This window comes from Haliotis cracherodii, unplaced genomic scaffold (assembly GCF_022045235.1).
Source record: "Haliotis cracherodii isolate W230 unplaced genomic scaffold, xgHalCrac1.p SCAF_3, whole genome shotgun sequence".
NCBI classification, from domain to species: Eukaryota; Metazoa; Mollusca; class Gastropoda; order Lepetellida; family Haliotidae; genus Haliotis; species Haliotis cracherodii.
In genome coordinates this window covers 50,513,663-50,536,516 of record NW_027266286.1, presented here as the reverse complement: position 1 = coordinate 50,536,516, position 22,854 = coordinate 50,513,663, and the positions used below count along the sequence as shown (strand labels likewise).

Sequence of the window (22,854 nt, the reverse complement as noted above, 5' to 3'; positions counted from 1 at the left end):
TCCTTATCATTGTAACATCATGATTAACACAGGCTCCTCATTGAATTAATCTTGCAAACATAGTACAGCCTCTGGTTGTTTAAGTAAGCATCTAAGGATACACAAAATGTCTGTCTTTATAACAAATGGTCTCTACAATAATCTGGCATATAAAACAAAAGATAAAGAACGACTTAAATGAGATAAATGAGGAGGAATGTGTGTATTGCAAGGAAGGTCCTTTTAACTGAACACATTGAACATGGACTTGGAACATGGAACAAACATCTCTGTTAGTTTTGATCAGGTCAGTGAGTTTCCAAAGAACACATGTAAGAGGATTATGAATTTTTTATAAATTCAAATTCAATTGCTCAATCTAAAAGTACCTCTTTAAATAAATAATAATAGCATAGGAAAAGAGATTACATTCAGCACTAATTCTAGGATGAGCTGTGGTGAAGTCAATTTGCCACACACACTATGAAAACTAATGACTGAATCTGATAGTACTTTTGAATGGCTTGCTAGAAGAGCAATTAGAACATGGCATTAGTTTCATTAGAAAGGCAATATTACTAAACAGTGCCACATCATGTTTTTCACATGGTGTTACACAGCCAGTGGGCCCATGAGAGTGCAGACCTAGAATTATTGCTTCAGTTTACAGTGACCTCAAAAAGGTCAGGAAGAGTTTGAACAGATGAAATCGAATAAGACCATAATCCTCTCTGAGTGAATATTTCTTTAACTGCAAATGTTAGTTATGTACATGCTCTAACTTGAAAAAGATTAGGGTAATGTGAATTAGAGAATCAAGAAAGTAAGAAGGTGCATAAAATGTTGATCATGCATAAAACAAAGCCCTGATAGACCTTGTATAATATCTCCCCTCCTAAGCTTCAGCTCTGCTGTGTGTATTGGTTGGTATTTTTTTACACAGACGACAAAGCGACTTGGGATAGCCGGATAGAGACGTGTTCTTTCGTATTCATACTGAGATGATGGTATGACACCTGCAGAAGGAGGTGGTTGAAGCTACATAAAATCTATAAAGCTGAATCAACAGAGCAAACTCCAAAACTATAGACAAGCTTAAAGCAATGAAAATGACTTGCTAGTTTTTCATCCATGCATTAGACTGACTGATTGAATTCATCACAATAAAACAAACAAAACAGACATTTCTTTAAACCTTTTTTGGTGCTTTACAGAACAAACTATTCATATTAAGAGATAAATGATAATATATTTGGAAACACACTTAATTCAGACAAATGCTGAATGAAATTTCAGCTGACTAGATTAATGGGCTCCACAAAGGCTCTGACGATAAGAGCCAGCTACATATCTTCTGAATTCTTTAATCATTTAGCAATATCACAAATTAGAAAATAAGGTTAATATTTATCAGTTGTGGTATTGACATCAATACTAAAAATGAGTCAGGATGAAAATCTGGCAGTATTATACATATGGTTATAATGAGTATTAGATTTCTAGTAACATGATTTGATATGAAGACATGACTGATTATCAATGAAGGATAATATCACGTAGGTGATCGTCACAAAACTACAGTTTTGAACAAGACATAATGGTTGAATGGTTGAATGGTTGTGCTCTTGTTATTTTCTAAGCACAACAATAACAGCTATCCTTTAATAACTCAAAGTCAACACATTCTAAGCTATGTGATCCTCTAATGTTGTTAACCTGTGAGACTGCCATGGAACAATAGATCCCCAGCACCCCATGGTTGTCATAACATACAACTAATGAGGATCAAACATATACAGTGTGTGACCTGGCTGATTGCTTTTCATTGTACCCATACATTATGCTTAGTTGCTCATGCTGTCAACCACTGGTTTGCCTTGCCCAGAATAAATTAATTACATTCTGCCATCTTATAGCTGGAATATTGCTGACAACACATTCACTTACTCTAGATAGATACTGACATATTGTCATTAGCGTTACAGCACAGACTTCTTAATCAAGCAGTAGATTCTGAAGTTGTGAGACGATCAGTAAGTATGACTGAGTATATAATTTTGTCAGTATGGTATAAATGCCTGTGGCAGTGTCTGGTACCTGTTAAAGCAGGAAAGGCTGACACATAGACTACCAAGGAGAGAAGAGGATAACTTCAAGACTTAACTTGAGATTAAACAAATATCATAAAGTTAACAAAGCTCTACCACTGCACAAAAATCTTTCAAAGGTCACAATAGTGCATAGAGAATTTTTCTAAAACTGTCTTATGCAAATTTGATAAGACCAAAACTAACCTTTTCCAAGATATGGCTAGCCTTCCAGTTTAACATTTAAGTTCAAAATTTTGACAAGATATCTTTATTATTTTGATCAAAGATATGCATTGGCATTGGACTGCCATTCTTAAATTTATGGCGTTTGCAGTTATTACAACCAGTGTAAAAGTCTGCGTAAAATATAATTTTCATTAGAATCCTCTGAAAGTGACAAGCAAGTAAAATACCTTCCACAAAACAGACACCAAACACATACCACCAACATCCCTACAAGCCCATGTAAACCTAGCCATGTTGCAGTACACAATACGAAAGAACTTCCTAATCATAACCTTAATCAAACTCCACCAGGGTATACACATCTCTAAGACTACATGAGTACATCTTACCAGAATACTTGTAAAATCTCAGCTGTTTCTTCCTATGCCAAGCTAGAGTGGGATAAGGCATATTTGTTCAAAGCTAGCACAAAGTAAGGCTTGGAAGCATGGTAACTGCACAACTAACAATATCAAATGTCATCAGTGGAGGCCACGGTATACCATAGCTAATATACAGAAAAGCTTAATGAAATTGGATTCCCTTCAGCTTGACTGTGGTACATAGTATTACTGGCTGACTGGGATACTGAGGGGCATTGATCTTTCACAGGGTTATTGTATAGAGGCTGAGACTGACATCAAGTGTTGTTTATTGTTGGTGGGTATATGGTATTGTTATTGCTTGAACTTTATCAGGTATGATTTGTGAATTTTTCTGTGGTACTTAGATATTTAATGATATGCACAAAACTCCTTACTTAGTTAACATGTTACATTCTGTATAATTAACAGTAAAGGATTGCTAGGATCATTTTAAGTGTTCTTAACCTATTTACCATAAGGTGAAGCCATTTTGGACAGAGTAATTCAATTAATACAAAAAGCACAGCCAACAGCTACATGATCAATTAGCATAGCTCTCACTATAGCCTAAACATGAACATGTATTTAGTTGTCATCTTCATCAATTGCATCTGATGTATTGGAATGAACTTATTATTTATGAATGTTTTGACCATTTTACTCATAATCTTCAGTTTACTTTGCAAGTTCATGCACAAACCAAAAAGAGCAAACTATTCTGCAGTGGCATGACACACAACACTCAACACAAAGAGACATCAAAGTGGAAGGACGAAGCTGGAGCAACACACTTCTAGAAAACTGTCTACTAAGAGGCTGGTACCCACCTGGCCCTGAACCAGTGCTGGAGACGCTGAGAGATCGTGGCGAGTCCGAGTTGTATTCCCGAGACGGAGGGTATGAGCCGTTGGAGTAGGTGTCTGTCATATGTGTCAAGCTGTGATTGGACATTCCCTGTCTCATCATTTGTTCTTCAATGACACTGATGTTGAGACGTGGGTCACTCCGACTTCGATGTATGGCTCGCATACTTGGGGTCATGGTGGAGCCTTTCCTCCTATCACTGTATTTGGGCACTTCACGAAATGGTACTGCAAACAGTAATGTTGATGAGGCAATTTTGAATGGCAGCAATAACATCAAGCTGTTACTAAGATTCATAGAAACTTCTGAATTGAAAGACAAACTATTCATGTTATAAGGATGTTTGATGGTCAGTACAAGGTGTATTTAACCATTTCTGAAAAAGGTATTCTTTTCTACAATATGATTTAATCTAACTTTCCAATAGAAAAAAGAAGTGGGTCAATGTGCATTTTATTACACCAGCTGCAATTGTAAACAACTACTGCTATAAATTCATACTTCCCTATGGAGGCACATAGGGAAAACACTCATCGTGTTAACACTTTTCCAAAAAGTAGGATCAATAGTATATATTTCATTATGATATTTTAACTACATATTGATAAAAATACATCCAAAGGAAAAAATGTTATAGGTTTAGGGGCTAATTTGCAGGGAAAGGGGTAAAAAGTTTTGAATCTATGTATTTTCCTCAATTTCTAACATGTAGTAACATTCCATTTTTTACATCACGCAATGAGGTCACAAAGCAGTGACACCATAGCTTAACAACCAATGTGGTGCTTCTCCCATTCACATTTGCAATATGCATTACACAACAATAATTTACTTTTTATTTGATATATCATGGCATATCTGTCCAAATTTGACTTTAGTCTATGATTCTCAGCTTCATTGGTTTATCTCAGAATAGATTGATGTCAAAATGTTATCAAGTATGTCATTAAAGGAACACATAACAGTTCAAGTTATGCAGTGAACACAAAATCATATCAGATGACAAAGCAGCCTTTAAAAAAAGACAAAAAATAAAGCCTTGCTTTCATGCATGTAGCATTGTCTTGAATAAAGATACATGATGCTGTAATACATATACATAGAGCGTAAGGGCAGTGTGATTAGTTATTTGGGCAATAAACAACATGATCTTAAGGGGGAGTCAAATAATGTTTGGTACAAAACACACCAGCATCCTCTGGTTTATTATTCTTGATGATCTCGGCAAGGTCAATGTTGTTGGCAATGATGGCAATCTGGAATGCTGTCTGGTTGTTGTAGTTGAGGATCTCCTTGCTGCAGCCCCGGAACAGCAACACCCGTGCACACGATTCCTGCAACAATGGAGGTTTATTATCAGACACTAGACAGTGTATTTGTCTGGGAAACCATCACCAACTGTGAGAAGTCACACAAGAAACACACAATAGTTACAACCTCATCTACACCTGATCACAGGTGGCCCAGCATGCTTGTCGTTAGAGACGGCTTGTGGGATCAGGTGGTCAGGCTCACTGACTTTGTGATGCATGTCATCGTATCCCAATTGTGTTTATTGATGCTCCTGATGTCAATACCTTGATTGTCTGGCCCAGACTTGACTACTTTTACAGACTGCCATCATATAGCTGGAATAAGTGTTGCGTTAAATAACAAAGAAACAAACAAACAGGTGTCCCCGGGGTTTAAGCGGTGCAGAGTTTTGGCAAATACCACTTGGCCAATACAACCTCCCTCTACCAAATTCTGCTGTTTGAGGCTTCATATGATCAGTAGGCACCATACTCATGCTCAGGGCTTTCACCAAGGTAGGAACTCTCAAAGTAAGTTGCACTGGGTGTTTCTTCCACATAAAGTCGACATACTGTGATTTACTGGAATATCGTTGAAAGTGGCATAAAATCCCAACCCACTCACTCACTGTAAATGAGCCTCCCATTATGACAGGCAGGACATGATGATTTGGAACACAAATAACTCATCAACATTTGTTCAGTTCCTTGATATTAAGAAATCATACAAATTCTATGTCTGAATAAATAATACTTCGATGTAGAAGTGTTTAAAAACATAACGCCACTGAATGTGAAGCACTCATAAAATCCACCTTCACTGCCACTGAGCAGCCTTCTGCATATCATACGCCAGCTGCAGCTGGCTAGTCCTCCCACATTCATTGGGGGGATAGAATGTCTGCATAACATCAGATTGATATATATCATTAGTTCTAATAAAGATGAGAATTCCTAGTATTTCTTACCTGGTTGAAGACTGCACACACATGTAAAGGAGTGTTCCCGCTGGCATTCTGAACATCCATGTCTGCCCCATAGTACAGCAGGTGTTCCAGGTGTTGCACATGGCCATACTTACAGGCCTGGAACATAGCAGCATGGCATACAGCATGGAATAACACATATCATACACTATAACAAATTCAATATTCAATTTTCAACCTTTTCCAACCCCACTATCATATATTATAGACTATAACAAATTCAATATTCAATTTTCAACCTTTTCCAACCCCACTATCATATATTATAGACTATAACAAATTCAATATTCAATTTTCAACCTTTTCCAACCCCACTATCATATATTATACACTATAACAAATTCAATATTCAATTTTCAACCTTTTCCAACCCCACTATCATATATTATACACTATAACAAATTCAATATTCAATTTTCAACCTTTTCCAACCCCACTATCATATATTATACACTATAACAAATTCAATATTCAATTTTCAACCTTTTCCAACCCCACTATCATATATTATACACTATAACAAATTCAATATTCAATTTTCAACCTTTTCCAACCCCACTATCATATATTATACACTATAACAAATTCAATATTCAATTTTCAACCTTTTCCAACCCCACTATCATATATTATACACTATAACAAATTCAATATTCAATTTTCAACCTTTTCCAACCCCACTATCATATATTATACACTATAACAAATTCAATATTCAATTTTCAACCTTTTCCAACCCTACTATCATATATTATACACTATAACAAATTCAATATTCAATTTTCAACCTTTTCCAACCCCACTATCATATATTTTACACTATAACAAATTCATTATTCAATTTTCAACCTTTTCCAACCCCACTATCATATATTATACACTATAACAAATTCATTATTCAACCTTTTCCAACCCCACTAACATATATTATACACTATAACAAATTCATCATTCAATTTTCAACCTTTTCCAACCCTACTATCATATATAATACACTATCACAAATTCATTATTAAATTTTCAACCTTTTCCGACCCTACTATCATATATTATACACTAAAACAAATTCAATATTCAATTTCTGACCGTTTCCATCCCACTATCATATATCATAGTAAAAGGAAGTTAATGCACTTATCAAAACATAAGCAGGAAGAAACAAAATATGTTTGTATTCATATCATTGCTTACATATTTATAGTTCTGGCTGACAAATGAAAACACTGACTTTTCAGAAATTAAGTACTGTAAGGTTCAATATGCAGCATCCTGTTATCTACAAGCATAACTATCAGAGTTGACTGAGGGGAATGACATATGGAAATTCTGACAGTACTCACAGTCAGAGAAACACTCTACGAAGAAGACTGATCCCTAATAACATACAAGAAGTCATCAACATTTCATCTGGAACTTTTATTATCCAGAGAGTTCATTTGAAAGGTTTCAAAACAATAGCACAATGTGTTCTATAATTAATCAGCTGTCCATGTAAATGAGAGGAAGGTAAAATCATGCAGTTCGTATGTGACATGGGGTCTGACAGTGCTGTACTTGTTGGGCTTAACACTGGAGTCCCACCTGATGTATCTCAAACCAGCCCTGCTCATCTTGCAGTCCAATGAAAGCTCTCTCATGCAGAAGCATCTCTGTACACAGAGGGTTGGTTTCATTACACACAGCATAGTAGAGAGGTGTGAGCCCCCGCAGATCCTTGTAGTTAGGTGAGGCCCCCAGGTCCAGGAGAGTCTGACAGTATTACAACAATGCACCATTACATTACCATGCATATCAGGTATGGTTTTTGTTACTTGATTTACACATCCGCAGACCAACCATTACACAAATTTAGCAAGGAATAAAATTTTAATCTTCCCATCATGTTTGCTCAATGTCAGTCACCAAAAATGTCAAAGTAGAAGGGAAGTAATTCTTGGATTTCTCTTTCAAAGGAATATTCAAAGCAGCACCTTTCTTTCATCTCCTTTTTTAAAACAATGAACCTCTTACATGATCACTGTAAAACAATTTTTGTTTACTTTGATGATCTACAACAGGTCATTCAAACTGCTTAGCAGCAAGTGATAGGTCTCAAATCATGTGATCTGGTAGCTTACGAAGCAACCATGCTACATCACATTGTAATCTTCAGTCCAGTACTGGTTTCTCTACATCTGTTCCAGAAGTGAATTAACAGAATTACAGTAACCTGTGCTTCATAAAGTCTCTAACTTCATCAAATGATTACCTAATTAACTGTCAAGCTGGATGTGATACATATATTTATATAAATAATAATCATTTGTAACAAATGAACTCTAGCAAGTACCTTAACATTCTCCAGGATACCCAGTCCAGCAGCCTTGTGTAGGGGAGTGAGACCCTGCTTGTTACGGAAGTCAAGATGTGCTCCACCCGACACCAGTATTATCATCATCTCACGGGACTTCTCCCTACTCAGAGCTATGGATAGGGTCAAGGGGGTTTCTGTAAAAACACAACATGCATCAGCACATGTAGTATAGCAGCAGCTTGAAAACTCTTAGTTTGCACAAAGCATAGGGCTATGAATACTGTACCTCCCATACTTTAACATAGGCCTACAATAGTCAGAACGCTAAGATCACTTTGTGCAAGTGGGCCCTGGTAATTACACCTGTCCAGACTATCCACACTGACCGGCCATTGTGGCCATCTGATGCTATAAGTCAGCGCGGGGTTGTTGTCAGGAACTTTCAGTGGCTATGTATCACAAATTGTTCGACAATAGTAACTGTTTACTTTGTCATAGTCATAGCACTAGGATTGCTATGTTGAATGAGTCTGGAAGAAGAGGTGTGAGCAGGTGATGCAACAGTATCAGAAATGGCAGGTGGCTTATTTGGTAGAGGAACAGGGTCAGATTTTGCATTTGTTTTCTATAGACTTACCACAAAGTAAGTTTAATTACAAATATCACAATCACATTCTCATTCTCATTTTCACATTGGCTGGAACCCAATTCTTACACAGGCATCAAGTTCAATATTAAATGGTCTATTCTGATGAATATATTATAAGCCAATGGCCATCACTTGTAAATGATCAGAACATAGATAGGGGTAGATAGAGGTTATCACGCGAGTGTGTTTGGGGATGGTAAATATCCTGCATTAGGAATAAACATTGTATTTAGCGAGCCTTGGCGAGCTAAATACATAGTGTTTATTCCTAATACAAACACACAAGCGTGATAACCTCTTTATCATATAATGTCATTCTTTAATTCTGTGCTTCAAAATCGCTTTCCCTCACTCACAAACATTACCGAAACATTGCGAGTTTTCCTGGAACGCAAAAAAAACAATTGTTTTTAATTGCCTTTCGCGGCAATCCATCTGTCTGTCCGCTAGAGTAACTGCCCTTTGTCAAAGGGAAGCTACTCTAACCCTAGTCTATGAGACATCACGGCAGTCGGTCTGTCCTGTCATAACGATAAGAAGTGTAGTCAGATGTACACACAGCGACAAAACGAAACAAGGTAACAATTCAAACATATTTCTGCCAAATCCAACTATTTTAATTTGTGGAGGAGGTTTCAAGCCGCAGAGGTCACAAGCACAGATATGGCTACTGATGCCCTCGCCAAATTGTTTCAAAATTTATATCTCCAAAGTTGCCAAAACTTATAAAATGCCTTAGCTACGTCACAGTTAGACACAGATTTTCAGTATATTCGACTGTTCTTTTGATAATGATAGCAATTATCCCTGTAGTTTATCCAGATTCCCGACTCGAATGTCGAATGACAAGGGCGACGCCATGTTTGTTTATAAACAGTGAAAGTAGTCCCTACTTGACCTTTGATATTTGCATCTCTATCCGCATATGACCCCAACGGATATCGTTTTTATCCGTTGGCTTTATCCTGTCGAGAAACCTACCCATAATATGATAAAAGATATGACCAGAAAAATAAATTGCATTGGCCTATTGGTATTTACCAAAACTTTTCAATACATCTGAGTTGCACAGAGAAATGTTGCAGTCAATTCCTGTTTAATGGGTTGTAAGAATGACAACCCACACTTGTGCAATCCCCAACTCACCTCCAGTCTCATGGTCGTGGAAGTTGGGGTCAAGGCCCTTACTGGTCAGTTTATTGATCTTATCCAAGTCTCCCTTCTTCACCAGCTCGATAAAATGCTTTAGATTACTCTGAAACACAGCAAGAGGAAATGAGTTTAACTTGTTGAAGTGCTAAGCATCTGTGTAACCATGTGAATCTTGAATCACCAGGGAAACTACTCTGACACCACATCATGAAACCATCCAGCCACAGATCCCTCCTGCACTCATGTCTCACTCCACATTCCTTCATAGACTTCATAAGGCTGTACAGGATCCTTGGAGTCTGTCATGCTGAATTTACTTTCACAAATAACCTTAATAAATATAACAATTAGGGTTGATTCAATGTTAATGTCTTTTCAATACAATGAACATTAAAAATGTAGAACTTATATCCTTTTGGAACCAAAAAAACTTTGAAAGGTTTGTCATAAAATTTGTATTCTGATTGTCCACAAGTAGTCAAATGCTGCATCACATAAGGTCCATCTTAAATACAACACCACATGGTAATGAAAAATATGAACAAATAACCTTCTGTACATAGTACTTTGTAGTTCTGATAATTTATCAAGTCTAAAGAAGAATCCATTGACATTAGAGAGATGAAGTCAATTTTCTATTTTCTAACCACAGCCTATTCTCAGAAGGCACTAACCCCAGCTAAACACCCTCAGAGCAACAGATAAGCAGCGTATTTGCGTAAAATACCCCCCCAAAATATTCAAAACCAAATTACTTTCAATTAACTTGCATACAGAAACGCATGCATTAAATGAAAAACTCAAATGTGTAAAAACAGCAATGAAGCTTTTTCAGCATGCGTACAAATGAGGTTATTCCCGAAACACAATTATGAGGTAATTTACTTTCCAAGTCAAACCCCGGTATATATTTAGAACAGTTATATAGATTTAAAACATTATTTCATTTTTTTAAATCTTGAAATGTTCACTTATTTTAAGAAAAACCCAATACAGTGATGAATAGATGAGTGAAAAAATATTGGTTACCCAATGAAAAATGTAATAACCCAATTAAAATTGAAACATTAGAGTAAAAACTCAATAGGTTATCTGGAGCTCTGCACCCTACACCCCTGTTTGCTTCTATTACTGTCAACCCACAAGAACTATTCAAAAGGCAAACTTGGCCATACTCACTAACCTGTCACAAAATGGACCCATATGGTGACTGCAAGGCCTGCATGGCCCCATCTCTTACAAAATATGTGTTACATTGACAGAACATTCCCATTTCAGGACATGCTAGAAAAATCCTTCCTCCAAGAGAAGCACTTAACAGATTTCATGGATCTTCCTACTTTTTATCACCCCCAAGTTAAACTGTGACGAGGTCGTATAGATCACAACTACACCTTGGACAACACCTGGAGTACACAGGTTAATATTAACACCAGTGACTCCTCATTGCAACACTATAGAACAACAATGGATTTATGATGGACATTTACCCTTGACTCTTACTTTTTAAGGAAAAGTAGTAAAATCTAAATAATTTTTTACATTTGTATACTTATCCTGCATTACTCATTAATGCATTTGCTGCTTACTTTCGATAGAAAATGAAGCTGCGGGGGTCCAGCTGAGAAAGAAGTTGTTTTAATGAAGTGAAACAGTAAAAGCGGTAAATGTTTTAAGGAGTAATGCAGGATGAGTAAAAAATAATGTATTTACTGATCCTTGTTCATCTGATCATGTAGGATAAAGATGGTTTTAAGAACCATGCATGCAGCCGTAAGAACTAAAATTCTGACTTTTCCAGATAAAAAAAACAGTACAATAGGTACAGATGCTCAACTTAATCACCATGATTTGACAAGTGGGTGAACGAGTGAATCCATGTTAATGTCAGAGTCAGCAGTATTCCAACATATTGCATTGTCCTGCCATTAATTGACTCAAGATTAGGAGCAGGCAACTAATGCCTGACAACATCAGTGACGATCAACACAATATGAATACAATGACATACAATCAGCCAGGTCACACACATAGAGTAACCACCAGATACTCATAGTTGTTGGCTGTTACATTAAGCATGTACTGGGTACTGGGGACGTTTTCTGCTTCAGGTATTGAACAACTGAGACATAAATCAATAACTGTTTAGCCTTACACCATTGTTCACATGTTTAGACACTGTAAATGCTGTTAAAGTAAAACAAGTGGGTTTTACACCATTCTGTTTCAGTGCATGTCAGCTTCATATGGAAGGAAAGCATGATAAGATGCAGGTAAAACGTTTACCCGTATCACCTTTGTTTGTGAAGCCCACAATCATTGGTACGGTGATGATAAACAAGAAACATCACAAGAGGAAGTTTAATGATTACTTAATGCAAAAACTTCAATGATATTCATGAAAGTTCTACAAGAATCTCCACTGATGGTACTTAGGAATTGTAAGTGATAATTCGTCATCAAAATTTACCAAATAATAAATGAAGTGAAACAAACAGTCCTAATAAGATTAACAGCAGATGTGATAAAGTGATCTCAAATGACCTTACTCTAGGCATAAGTCAGGTGCAATTTAATCACTTGTTTGTTTTCATTTTCAAGTTATTCCAATGAAATACATCAAAATCAAATCTATTTGTTGTGGCTTAAATTTGAATATTCAAAGCAATTGCAACCTTCAAATTGACATGTAAGAGAAATGAGATATTGTTTACACAATTAAATAAAGTGTATGATAAATTTAATCCAAATATAAAACTCAATCAGAAAAAGCTTTGTGATATGACAGAAAACATGAAAATGTGATCTCAAAATTACATTCGGCACTTCATATCAACAACTGATTATTTTACACATCAAAACAAAGCCAAAAGTGCACTGAAAACAGTGTTTATGACAGGTCATTACTTATATCCATGTGGCCATTGCCAGAATAATGTAAGTTTATGTCCTCTGCCCTACTCCACTCCAACCACATGCATGTAATCTGGGCAAAGTTGGGTAAACAAATGTCCCTCTTTCTGCAATATCTACATCGTATCAAAAACACTGCACTTGTACCTCAAGTGTTTGCAGTGCCAAGGTGTTATTATGATGGTTAATCCCTTCACCTGTTGCTCCCACTCAATCATTTGCTTGTAATCGCAGCAAAATAGGTACATATACATGTCAATTATCTTACAGGATCTACCGCCCCTCAATAACAGTACAGCTCTACACAGAGTGTTTACAGAACAAACACAGAGTGGGAAAAGCATGACCTACGTGCTCACTATGATACCTACACATCCCACACACAATAAGATCTCCGGCTCAGATCACTCACCCTTATTTACTCACCAAACATGTTCTAACTCTTTTTTGAGGTTATGAAAAAGAGCCTACAAACAACACCAACTATAACATGAAACAAATACATTATTGCTGCTACAAAACATGTAAGTCATGCTTTTCTCACTGTTCTTTTTCCCCTGATACATCCTATACATTATCACCTCATCTAGGTAACTTTACTATTGAGCTGCATAATTTGCATCTTAGATCAACCAATTTGTAAGAAGTAAAGTAAGTGAGTCAGTGAGTGAGTTTGGTTTTACGCCGCTTTTAGCAATATTCCTGCAATATCATGGCGGGGGACACAAGAAATGGGCTTCACACATCGTACCCATGTCGGGATTCGACTTTAACCACTAGGCTACCCGACCGCCCCAAGTAAAGTAAGTATCAAAACGTAAAATAAACATATACAGATAGGGCCTGAAAAATTAACACTGCTGATTTCTGTAAACAGATCTATATCAAGAGAACATTCATATTTATTGTATACTTTTTGTGCAGTAACCGGAAATGAAATACTTCATTACAAATGTTAAACCTTGAAACATAAATACCTCCTACCTAACACAAAGGGACGTTTCACCACTCCTTGTAATTACGACTTAAAAAGTAGTTCCGTGTTTGCAAATCTTAAAAAATATAAACTAATGTAAAATATTTGAGATCAATAAAATTCGTAAGGAAGAGAATTTGTGGATGTCAACTTCTTTATTATGAGGAACACAACGTTATGGAGTATATACTTACTCCTTCATGAGGAAAATATACTAACTCCTTCATTTCACCTGATGAAGGAGTAAGTACATACTCTGAAACTTTGTGTTCCTCATAGTAAAGAAGTTAACATCCACAAATTCTCTTCCTTATGTGTATCACTTCTAAATGCCTTTCAAAGAATAAATAGAGAATACTACACTAATTCTCGTTAGATACCATTTTTACGACACGAGTGGACTTTCTATGGTATCTGACCGAGCGAAAGCGAGGTCAGATACCATAGAAAGTTCACGAGTTTCGTAAAAATGGTATCTAACGAGAATGAGTGTGGTATTTTATTTATTACCCACGTTAAATATATATTTAAGTGTAAATACATAACAACTTTCGTTCGTTGACAGACCAAACTGAAACCGGTTGCAAAATCTGGTTGCGGTTGAATATTGATATATGACCAAATATGGGCATTGTTGACATGTTTATGGATACGCATTAACAACATGCGCCTGCTGTTCTGTTTGCAAACAAACCAGCACCGACGCGCAAGATCCTTTTGGAAGAAAGTCTTCAACTTATGGTAATTCAAGCGCCATGTTGTTAGTACGCAGGACACCAATAAGAAAATTTGAAATGTCACATTAGCGCCGCGCTTTGAATGTCGGACCAACAGTCACACGCATCACACTGCTGGGGTCCCGTCTGTGCAATCAAAATGGTTCGGTTTCCTTGATCTATCAGCTGAATTTATATCATGTCCGTACCATTTTGGAGGAGGGAAATCAGACTGTTCGCCAAAGACATTCATGTTAACTGTACCACTCTATACTGAAGACGTGAAAATCAACAAACTCAAATCTGCTTGCATGTCAGTGACAACTTCGAACGATCGAAGGGCAAGGTCGGAATAAGAAAAGACAACCGCGATCCACTCACAGCGTTTTACGCTAGAGATAGGGAATGTTACTGTTCACATTTGGGATGTTTGGGGCCACAAAATCAGAAGTCAAGCACACTTCCACGGAGTTTTCGAATGATTTGTATCGGAACTGTGAACTTCAAGTGATCTGGTCGTTCTGTCGTGTTCGTAAATTCATGAACAACACCTCCCGAAACAGCGCCATAAAATACGCTTCAAAGGGGACACCGATGGCACAACCGTATCATCCCAAGTAAGTTAAGATATCTGTCCAGATAGTTTAAACAGACTTCATTTCACCACGCTTATCCGTTTACGTTAAATCAAATTGAAAGTTGCGAAAATGGTCGGGTGCGTCACGCTCAAGGGACGCGCTCGATCGGCAGTCGTACATTGTAAATCGATTTATAGATCTAGCTCGATTATATGTCTGTAGGAGCTCAATGCATAACGTATATAGAATGCAAACCGAATTTGATGCGTGTGACTATCTTGTTTGGTTTAATAAAGTGTTTGTAAATATCTCTCGTTCTCATGAATTTCTTCAGTTCTGCCTTGTAATCGCAAAATGAATGACGTCTCGCGATTTTTTATGAATGAAAAAAGTAGTCCCGGTGTGACAGAGGTCACGGTTATCCAATCAAAAAGAATAAAACAAGGTCAACCTTGTACGACACACGTGTGACGTACGGATTTAGTATCTTACCACCTGTATCTTCACCACGTGGGTAATAAAATGCTTTATCATACATTTGGATATGATAATATGTAAAATCAACTTCAACAAAAAATATTCTTGAAATCTATGAGACCACTGATGGAAGCAAAAGAATACACCCTGGTCAAGTATCAAAAATGGCCCTTTGCAAAACTAACAGTCTCAATTGACAAGTTAAATGAGATATTTACAGTTTAAAACAAAACATTTTCAATAGAGTAACAAAAGGTTAGAAGTGATATTAACACCATAAATGACCATCTGTCATAATTTGGCCTTGTCAATGTGGAACTAAAGTAAATTGAAGTCAACAGTTTGTGTACAGGCTAGACACTTATGATATTAAGGGGAGACACTTTGCGGGGAGATAACTCTTGTACTACAATAGGTCAGTGAAAGTGCTATGTTCACTGCAATGAATATATCACTTTTCTCAACTTCAGCAAACTCAGTCTTTCACACTGAAGTAGATAATAATCTATATTATGCAACAGTTCAATCCCTAACTAAGTAGGTACATTATACACCTATGCCACAATCAAAGAAGAACATTCTGTATTTCAGTGTTCACAGGAAACAAAAGAATGCAGCATATTACCAGTGTTTTCTTAAAATGTCCTATCTTGAAATTGTTCAGGTCACCTGTTCTCAGATAATATTTCTGTGCTAAAAGACTGACCAAGTAATTATAGTGTACATCTTTATTCAATACTTTACATTATATAGAATTACACAATAGGGATATCTGTAGGTCAAGATGTTCAACTGATACTCAGTTGATACTATTGGACACTCAAGACAATGGCAGACATTAGATATGATGATTTTCTACAAAATGTTGGATTGTTCAATATGATTATGGGTATTAACAAATAAGGCAATAGCAGTAGCATGCCATTTCTTGTCTGTTAATGGCGCTGTCTCCACACAAGACACAGACAGCAAGAAGCAAGAGCTGGTAGTAACATATGTACTCTGCCCTGTTTACCTCCTGCTCTCCGCTACAGTTGAAGTCAGTGCCTGATCCCTGGAAATGCCTGTGATTAACTCCTTTGGCAACAGAATAATGTGAACAGTCACATGAGACAGCCAAGATAGATTCACTTACCTACAGATCAATCTGCAGATACAGTGCATGACATATGCACACCCTTGAGGAATTCCTATACACTGTCTGTGCCAAAAACATACTGACACAGTCTGATACATGGTCTGTTGCATGGTATGACAGCTCCCGCTAAATAATATTGTATTATCTGAAAACTTTTTGAAATTCTTAAAGCATAACAACTAACTCGACAAAATGAATGAATTAGTTGTCTTCTTTTTTGATACCTTCTCAGCTGAATGTTCCTATAAATACTTTAGAGAAGAAATAACCTGACTCTAAAATAGCACCAACAAGGAAGAACATGTTACAATGAATTATTCTTCAGATGTATACAGCAGCCAATGTTTACCTAGAAAACACCCCAGCTAAATCACATCTGTCATCAGTTTAATCAGAGAAAGACTTCTTGTTCTTTATTGGACCACAACCCATAGGGATTCCAGGGCAGAAGAGGAGCCCAGATACTACACCATGCTTATCATGTGTGACCTGGCTGACTGCATGTCATCGTACTCCATCAGCAGCGACTGTGACTAATATGCTAAACTGTTGGTTTGTTTGGTATGGAATTGAACATATACAAGCCACTTAATGTGAAATACATGCTATACAAATACCCAAAGAAGAAATGGTTCACTCAAAATTGGGATATGTCAACAGAAAGATTGTTTCATGAATAGAAGTTTCACATACAACCATCATCCATTCACTTCATGGTCAGTCTAGTATAATTCATAATTTTCACATTCTCTTATGATTTAACAAAAGAAGTTACCTTTGTATGCAGCTGCTTGAGCTTGCGAGGGTTAATCTGCATCACCTTGTAAACTCTCCGTTTGTACTTGAACTGAAAAGCAACAAAAACTGTCAGCATCTTCAAATACATATGCACAATAACAATTGTTGGAAAATTTGGGTTTTGGTAATGTTGTTTCGTGATGATTAAATTTCTTGAGGAGAAAATATTTCAACTCATTGAATTTATGTCCATAGCATTCACCAAAAGAATTTAATTGTTTGAATTATCAGTACCTATTGAAATACAAGGCTTGAACTGACACTGTTCAATGATTTGGGACAGATAATCTGTAATCCCTCAAAGCTGATTATCTAATTATTTTCATGTAAATACAAGTTGGTACCATCATATTGTATAGTTGTTCTGCTTGTCTAAACAAACAGAAGTAGACCAGTTTTGTTTTTTTCCCAGTGCTTTAAAGTTAACAACCTTTTTATATTTCATGCTGATCTATACCGGTTCTTCAATGATTTGTGTGGGACATGTACACTATGTTAAATATCTAACTTTGCCTCTTTTGTATTCTGTACAGTAATGGAATGGCATCTGCATATAATGACTGCACATTCTACATGATGTTAGTACTGACAGTCAGTAACATACCTCAACAAGCATGTGATGCACATGTTAACTCTTCATCTCCCAGAACATACAGTAACGGTACATTTAATAAAACAATCATCCCCATTCTGTTACCATCCCCCTCTCAGCTCTAGAAGCCTATACTCATCCCCTTTTCAGCTCTATAAAATCAATAAAGATACTTGAGGGTTCCTTTAAAAATACTCATGGTTCTGTTGTACCATGGTTTTTATTCAACTTTATAGTTAAATATATTTCAGAGACTATGCATTATAGACACACATAATTAAATGTCACTGATGACAACACCTGAAATCCTTTGGCCATTAATGAAAAATATTTTCCCACAATATGCCCTTTGTGGAGGACACTAATAGTGTTGGTTATTGTGTCTGTAATATCATGGTGCAAATGCTATATCTATATTGAAAATGAACAGAACTGTAGTAGTAGTAGTAGTAGTAGTAGTAGTAGTAGTAGTAGTAGTAGTAGTAGTAGTAGTAGTAGTAGTTTGTTTGTTGTTTTTATGCAGCACTCATAAAAAATAATCAAGTAAATCAGTCAATCTAATGACAATGTTCCACACCATCGGGGTACAATTACGTGCAATCAACTAAGTCACCGAGTCTGTCCATTGATCTATTTGGTCACTTCTGATGACCAGCATAGGTTGTTGGGGACCTATTCTAACCCAGAATCCACACAGCTGAATGTTAAACTTATTTCTGGCAGACTGCACTGCAGGGCACTGCACATGCGGAAAGAGTAGTTGACACCTCAGATCACAAAACATGTCACACTGCCAAAAACAAAACAACTAGCTTGCGGCAAATGCAATAGATCTTGTGTACACACAAACCTGTCTAAGTCATTTCGACACAAAAATGTTTCATTCAAAAGCTTTATGTAAGTCAGGTTTGACTTTACTTCAAGTGATTTGGAGGGCACAGCTCTGGCATTGTGTAACATTGTGATAAATATAACTCCACAAATATCCATCTCAGTTCAACAGGATATACCTCTGTCAGTGCATTCCGAAATACTCCAGTGTTTATACTGTTAAGGCAGAAACTCTACAGCAACATTTGCAGACCACATTCTGCTTACACTGTTCTGCCCTCCTCAGTACAACAGTATGTTATTCCTATACTGTAACTTCAAAACTGTTCCTTTTAATAATACTTTTCAATTTCTAAATCAGCAAAACAAAATAAACTATAAAAGGTACCGTCCATTTTTTGTATCAAATGTCATTGTTTGAAATAAAAAATATAAAATTACATAATAATTTGAAGTCATTTCATTGTGTTTCATTACCAGAGAAATAATTATTTCAGCAAAATCCAAAAATATTTAAAGTTTTAAAATATATATAAAAACAATAAACTAAACATCCAAATAATATCAGACCAATTTCTTGAATAACATTTAAACACATTTACCAATAACAAAACATCGCCAACTCCAAATCAAAATACATTTGAGAGAGAGCACGAATCAAAGTAAACACGAAGAATGTGGATAAGACAAGTAATTCCTGTCCAGGCCCAATCTCACACACAGCATCAAACAAGTTGTTTTGCCCTGTGATTCTTTCAGCCTGAAGGTTTGGGTAACCTTCACCACAAATCCATGGGTCAACACCTGCAGTCCTGCTTAGCACCAGTAATTTGGATCAATGGCCGCCATCTCCCCCAGCATTCATAGGTCCAATAAACATGGGCTACTGGTCCACTGCTCACACTTGTTCTCCAGTCAACAAGTCAAGATTGTTGCATCTAAGCCCTGCACAGGATGTAACTCAACATTTTCACTCTTTTTATGAAGCAGTTCTTAGGAAGGCTTTGTTGGTGCTGAGGATAACATGGGTGGCGATATTGTTGACAACTTGTGTAATCCGGATGTTATAGATTCAGATTATCTTTACCACATTTAGCAACAATGTGATGAAATTGAATAGTAAACATGTTTGGTATTACTGAAATTGTGCAAAACTGGCTAACTTGCTGGTGACTTGACAGCCATGTTTCCCCCCCTCTCCTCAACACCATCCTCAATGATTCTGACACGATAAGCTTGTAACAACCGATGCAAAATTGATACTGTCCATGACCAATTAAAAAAAAAACTACAGTGTGAAAATTGCAGCAAATATTGAAACTCAAAGGACATACCTTCGATATTTGTGTCAGTTTTGTAAGGTTGTGGCTGTGTGTAATTAACCAGGCAAAAGAAACTGATATAAATAAAACATGCATGTGCAGTATTTATGCATTGTTATAATCCATGCTGCTGTATCTCTGTAAGGAGTTCTCTTAAGAATTGACTTTCACTTTGTGTGAGTAGAGTGATGGCCAAACTGTATGAACGTCGGAGCTTGCAACAACGTTCATACAATGTTTGGCCCTTACTTTATGTAGGTTCATACTCCAATAAACTCACACAAAGATTTTTTTATCACGATTTCTTTCCTCAAAGGATGTAGATATAGGCCTGGATCTCTAATTTTATTTAGTATGTGTGACTTCATGTCTTGCTCTTCAGAAACATCTTACACAACACATGTCTTCAAATAACATCAACATTAGACGAAAAAAGGTCTGTTACGAACTACTTCTGTAAGTCAATCACAATGACAGCACGTCGTAATACATTTACATGAAGTACAAGACGTCAAAATGGCCGACACGATAAATGTGACGGGAGGGATTTTGGAAGTTGTTTTTGAACCTATGGCGGTTACATGTTTTAGTCATCATTGATCAACTGGCCGATCATTGAAAGGTGATTACAGATGTGCCATATAGACAATAAGGTAAAATCATAGATTGCTGTAGACTATCACTGTCAGCCTAGACACGGATCAAGTCGATACTACTACGATAGTTTGGTTGTGCATTTCTTCATTTTGTTCACTTGTATGGGTCGTAGTGAGGATATTCGTGAAAGATCATGCAGTCAAAACCTCTGACGTTTCTCAATGCATACATAAACGCTGAGTTCAACATTAAAGGGTATAAATGATCAGAAAGAACGCCTCTGTATGTATTCGTGCTAGGGAATTCCCAGGGGTTTCCCCAGGAATGTGGAAGTAGTCCGTCAGTGTTTACGTCATTTCAAGAACACGGCCTCATGAAAAACGTATGAACGTCAAATTGTGTCGTTCATACAGTTATGAACATCAATTTCGTATTTTTTAATAACTTTAAAACAAGCAAACTTAAACAGGGTTTTTCTAAATGTTGGTTTCCTGCAAAAGACAAGATGAAGTTATTCTTTCTATCTTTTATTCAAGACAATTTTAACATGGGAACAAAGAGTACACAGACTGTCCAATATCACCTTAGAGTATTAATATAGTTTGTGGACATGTGAAGTCTTGGGGGACCATATGAAAATGTAAGAAAACAAAAACAGTTAGTGTGTTGACAGATAATTAAACAATAATCATAAACGTGATCAGGTGAGCAAATAAACATAGATATTATGACTTCACACATTTGAAGACACATAGAAAGTTTGTCATCCTCATTAAAATCAGATCTCATTTCTCGCTACCACAAAACATAGATCTGAAGACATCCTATTATGGGTCATGTCAGAACGACCTTTCATCCAACAAATCAGAGCGTCACTTACCAGATCGAAAAGTGACAGTCGGAAAGTGTTTTCTCATCATTCAACCTCGAAAAAGTTAATACAGGGTATTCAGAACGACAGTTACGGGTTGTACGACTGATTCCGTCAAAATCATCATCTATCTCTTGCTTAAATGGGAAAACATTTGAATTGATGAGACTGAATAGCCAAAGGGAAGTACTGCCATACAATCCCTGCCATCTATTAGACAGTCTAGACTGTTCTTTTGTTCAGTTTCAATTTGGTCAAATAAATAGGATATGAACATAGTTGAATTGTTTTCATTTTGATATATTAGTCCAGTAGAAATTGCATTGGACCCGGACATTTCTGATAACAGGCCAAATTTGTGTTTAAACTCACCAGAAGGGTGTTATTGGTCACCATAAAAAACCCAAAGAAAATCAAGGTTGGGGAAATATGTTTTATTTGGATGGTTCTGGGGGTGGGGTCTGTTGTTTTTTTCACACAAATATCAGCAGGAATGCATTTGTCATGGTTACATAGACCATTTAAAAATATTGTTTGTGGTCTTCATTCTAGTCTGTATTGTCATTTCTTAGGAATCCTACTTGGATCAGATACAAAATATTTGTATTTATTTATCGTATAGTCAATGTCGGCCATCTTGAATTCAAGATGGCCACCATCTTGAATTCAAGATGGTTGCCTTAAATTGACTCTACTACATATAATGCTGTTATGAAACTCAAAAGTTTATGATTGCAGTTATTATCTTATGCATTTCATTAACTTACTCTTAACATTGCACAAGTTCAATGAATAATAGTTTTTAATACTTAACATTATCATCAGTTTCTTGTAATCTTTGAGAGAGTTTTTGTTTTATACTTTATTTGGATTCAGTTGCCTGAATTATGCTACTGGCAGTCTCATGTAACTCAAAAATAATTTTTGGACTTGAGGTGGAAAATATCCACAAAAGGCACTGCTCATTTAACCCCAAATAGATTGTTATAACATCACATAAGTTTTTTATTAAAAGGTGATGAAAACAAATAAAATTACTGACTATGTGGCTATTTTTTACACAATTCTTTTTACATTTTCTCAAAAATTAGGGTCGGCGGGTCTGTAATCAGAAAAATATAAAACGCCTGGCCTTACATTAGTGCAGTTC

At 36.4% G+C, this 22,854-nt stretch overlaps 1 protein-coding gene across 3 annotated transcripts in view; it reads right to left on the bottom strand.

The window, feature by feature from the left end:
* The window catches only part of LOC139473545 (SH3 and multiple ankyrin repeat domains protein 3-like), a 129,010-nt gene that overhangs the window by 51,008 nt on the left and 55,148 nt on the right, over positions 1-22,854 (bottom strand). The window contains exons 5-13 of one of the 3 annotated variants that reach the window (XM_071256184.1): positions 17,469-17,540; positions 9,890-9,998; positions 8,131-8,288; positions 7,383-7,550; positions 5,784-5,900; positions 4,713-4,857; positions 3,487-3,750; positions 2,645-2,686; positions 855-995 (exon numbers count right to left, since the gene is read on the bottom strand). In XM_071256184.1, coding sequence (XP_071112285.1) covers positions 855-995; positions 2,645-2,686; positions 3,487-3,750; positions 4,713-4,857; positions 5,784-5,900; positions 7,383-7,550; positions 8,131-8,288; positions 9,890-9,998; positions 17,469-17,540 — 1,216 coding nt within the window. The remainder of the gene's footprint in view (positions 1-854; positions 996-2,644; positions 2,687-3,486; positions 3,751-4,712; positions 4,858-5,783; positions 5,901-7,382; positions 7,551-8,130; positions 8,289-9,889; positions 9,999-17,468; positions 17,541-22,854) is intronic. The other 2 variants (XM_071256185.1, XM_071256186.1) reach the window with 2 other exon arrangements.